General features: G+C 33.5%; 1 protein-coding gene across 6 annotated transcripts; it reads right to left on the reverse strand.

The window, feature by feature from the left end:
- Positions 1-329: 329 nt before the first annotated feature.
- LOC114378381 lies at positions 330-2,907 on the reverse strand. Of its 6 annotated transcripts, none has more exons than XR_003659321.1 (7): positions 2,572-2,907; positions 2,323-2,457; positions 2,100-2,240; positions 1,819-1,911; positions 1,599-1,730; positions 1,002-1,131; positions 330-440 (listed from the first exon to the last, which is right to left on the reverse strand). XR_003659321.1 is itself a non-coding variant. In XM_028336966.1 (7 exons), exons 2-6 carry the CDS (start codon positions 2,438-2,440, stop codon positions 1,079-1,081), a joined length of 537 nt encoding a protein of 178 aa, XP_028192767.1. In that variant the 5' UTR covers positions 2,441-2,457; positions 2,572-2,907; the 3' UTR covers positions 339-440; positions 1,069-1,078. The 6 variants fall into 6 exon arrangements, 4 of the variants coding, with proteins under 4 accessions (XP_028192768.1, XP_028192767.1, XP_028192769.1 ...); XR_003659322.1 differs by having other exon boundaries at positions 1,654-1,730; positions 2,572-2,903; XM_028336966.1 differs by having other exon boundaries at positions 339-440; positions 1,069-1,131.
- Between the last annotated feature and the right edge of the window lie 227 nt (positions 2,908-3,134).

Genomic DNA, 3,134 nt, shown 5'->3' on the forward strand with positions numbered 1-3,134 from the left:
ATATTTGAAAAATATTAAAATCTTACACGTCAAAATATTAAAAAAAATTACTTATAAATATGGTCAATAAACTTTCCTTTTTAAATTATATTTTTTTATCCATAAACTTAAACTAAATTTTGTTTAAAAAGATGAAGTCCAATATATAATAATAATTTTTTATGGAAGATAGATATAGCATTGCTAAATAGAAAGAGAAGAGCAGCTCACTGAGCTTCTTCAAGAATAACTATGCCTTCTTCGCTCTTCACTGAAAATAGTTATAAGCTCGAGTAGTATTAACTAAGTACTAACCACTACATAAACTGAGAAACAGATAACTATGGCTTCTTTTAGCTTACCTTGGTATTAACTAAATGAGGAACCCGAACCCTTTTGAAGCCATCAGGCAAACGCTAACAAGGTGAAGGGTTTTCCATATCAGTAAAAGCATTGCAAATCTGCAAACAAATCACAACCAAATAATTAGCATACAGATTTTGTTTTGTCCAACACCACAATAAAGATCTTTACTAATAATTAAAAGACCCAAAAATCATGTTAATCTGCCACAAGTTGAAATTTGATACTGCCAATTATAATTTAACTATCTAAAAGCATAATACTATTGAGACAAGTAATTCTCACTTGCTAGGAAGATTATTTGGGTAAGGATTAAAACAGGGACAAATATGTTATAGTTTATGCCTACATTACTGTCCAAGTCAATATGATGACCAATCAATCACCTGTTTTTCATCCTGAAGCCCTCTATTAACTTAGTAATTTAACATGCTGAACAATTAATATTACCACTTTTGTGAAACCAAGTTTAAATCTTATTAAAGAAAACAATATAACATGCTACTAAACAATACAACTTTGCTTGAAACAAATCAATGGATTGACCGTAGCACAATGGCAACACTACTTTATGGAACTGTAACAATTTAATTTCTATTCCATATATCTTGTTAATAATAGGAATTGTTACACTGCCATAAATATTAAAAGAATCTGACATTCTCTATCGGGACTTGGGATAATTTGACTTCCGTCCTTAATGACAATGGTATCATCACTGTGTACCTTGACCCCATCAACAAGTATTGTATTTTGAGTTCTTGACTACAGCATGAATGCATGATACACCTAGAAACAAAAGAATTAAAATAAAAGGAGTAAAATATGAAAAGGAAAGGAGATAACACCCTTCTTGAAGTGATACATAAACATCTAATACTTCAACCCAAAATGGGGGGTGTAAAAAACATTTAAAAATAATTATTTAAGTAATCAGTATTCATTCACCATCATGAAGCTGAAACAAGGTATATATATTTAAGTAATCAGTATATATATTTTTTCTTATTATTGTCCTAGCTGTGATTTCCTAAGTTTTAACTCTAAAAAAGCAACATAGTGCACAAGGTCTGCGAGAATGGCTGAGTAGCGGCGCCGCGAGATCTATAGATGAAAGTTAACATAAAAATCATACATTTAAATAGACTCACAATACAGAAACTATACATTTAAATAAAAGTTTTAAATGAATAATGTTTGGAGTTTTAAAAGCAAACAAAAAAGCAATGCACTACAGCTAAACAAACAATTCATACTTTTCATTCCTTTTGAGCAGTCATCATCAACAGAGGAAATAATATAAACTTCCACCTGATTGCACCCTTCTCCCTCCTTTTCTGGTGAATCTTGAACCTCCTTTCTTTTCTTCTTGTCTTTCTTTGACCTACCTACAAAAGCAGGACAAATTTCATGTGAAAACGAATGTATAGTTTCCAAATGCAAGAGTGAAATCCACCAGAAAATGTATTTTATTACATAGTTTGATAGCTGCTCCAGTATCAGAATCTCTGTGCCCATCTAACCCTTGGATCTCCTCAGCTTTACAATGAGGATTGTACATTACTCCATCTGACACCATTGGTTAAAAAAACAAAGATGTTGAGAATGAACATTAGTTTACTTAATTTTATAAAAAAGGTGTATACTAGATGCCAGAACAGGGAGAAACAATAACAACAAAAACAAAATTAATACAATATAGCATTAGAAAAGTAATGAACAGTTCTACAAGCCAACACCCAATAATCATCACTCACCACTTTGCTCATCCAAATCAACCTCTTGGCCTTTCGGTTTTCGTTTCCTAACTAGATTCTTGTCCTTGCTCTTTCTCTTTTTGTTGATGGAAGTTTTCTCCTTTTTTGCATCTCTAACCTGCATTCCATTGGCACTATCCACTGAAACAAAACAACCACTTTATTTTAGGGACAGCTCAACAAAATGCGATGAATATGAAAGCATAATATCAACATAGTTTACCTTCACCGTTCTGCGTGGCAACAATTATCTCAACATTAGGGTTTTGTTCCCTGTACCTCTTATTCTTCTTCTTTTCCCCACTGTGTGAGTGTCTTTTCCCCTTCTTCATCACTTTCATCGTAATGAAAACTCAACCTGTGAAAAATATAAAACATCAATAATATTATCGTTACTCCGGAAATTAAGAATCAACTATATAACATGTAGTAGTTGCTATTGATTGATAAAAAGGACAAATAATTGGAGTACCTTTTAGATTTGAGAAATAATGATAGATAAGTTGCAAGCGATGAGGGAGGGAAGAATAACAATCGTCGTTGTTAACAAAGGTATCGAGTATTGTGTGGTAGCGCGGCTAGGGCAATTGGGACATGGACTGCACGATGAAACAATTCACAAGAAATTTGATCCACTCAGAAGTTAAAACCCTTTCCTTTACAGTGGCGTATAACCTAATATTTTTGAGACAGCAGGCTAGGTTTGAGGTACACAATGTGGGTGAGGTTCAAGGTTTGAGGTACACCATGTGGGTGAGCTTTAGGGGGCAAGGTAAAAAGTTTGACGGAGATCGACAATGACTGAGGAAGAAACATGAATGGTCTGTGAGAATGGCTGAGTAGCGGCGCCGCGGGTTTAGGTTAGTTTTTATATTCGTAATACTACGACGGTCCTAGGTCAAAATCCGTCGTTGACTTCGTTGTATGTAATTACAAGTTTGCCACTACCATACATTCTAAGACGGTTATTTATAACCACCTTAGAATGTACGACGTGAAAAATTATTTTTTTTCTCTCTAATTACAAAATTGCCA

The sequence above is a fragment of the Glycine soja genome, chromosome 12, assembly GCF_004193775.1.
Source record: "Glycine soja cultivar W05 chromosome 12, ASM419377v2, whole genome shotgun sequence".
NCBI lineage: Eukaryota > Viridiplantae > Streptophyta > Magnoliopsida > Fabales > Fabaceae > Glycine > Glycine soja.

What these genes read in the sequence shown, in the direction of transcription:
- LOC114378381 (XM_028336965.1), bottom strand. Translation starts at nt 2,440, where the DNA reads ATGAAAGTGATGAAGAAGGGGAAAAGACACTCACACAGTGGGGAAAAG. An exon ending in TGCCACGCAGAACGGTGAAG is followed by an intron (nt 2,241 to 2,322) that starts GTAAACTATGTT and finishes GTTTTGTTTCAG; the next exon opens with TGGATAGTGCCAATGGAATG. An exon ending in TGATTTGGATGAGCAAAGTG is followed by an intron (nt 1,912 to 2,099) that starts GTGAGTGATGAT and finishes CAATGGTGTCAG; the next exon opens with ATGGAGTAATGTACAATCCT.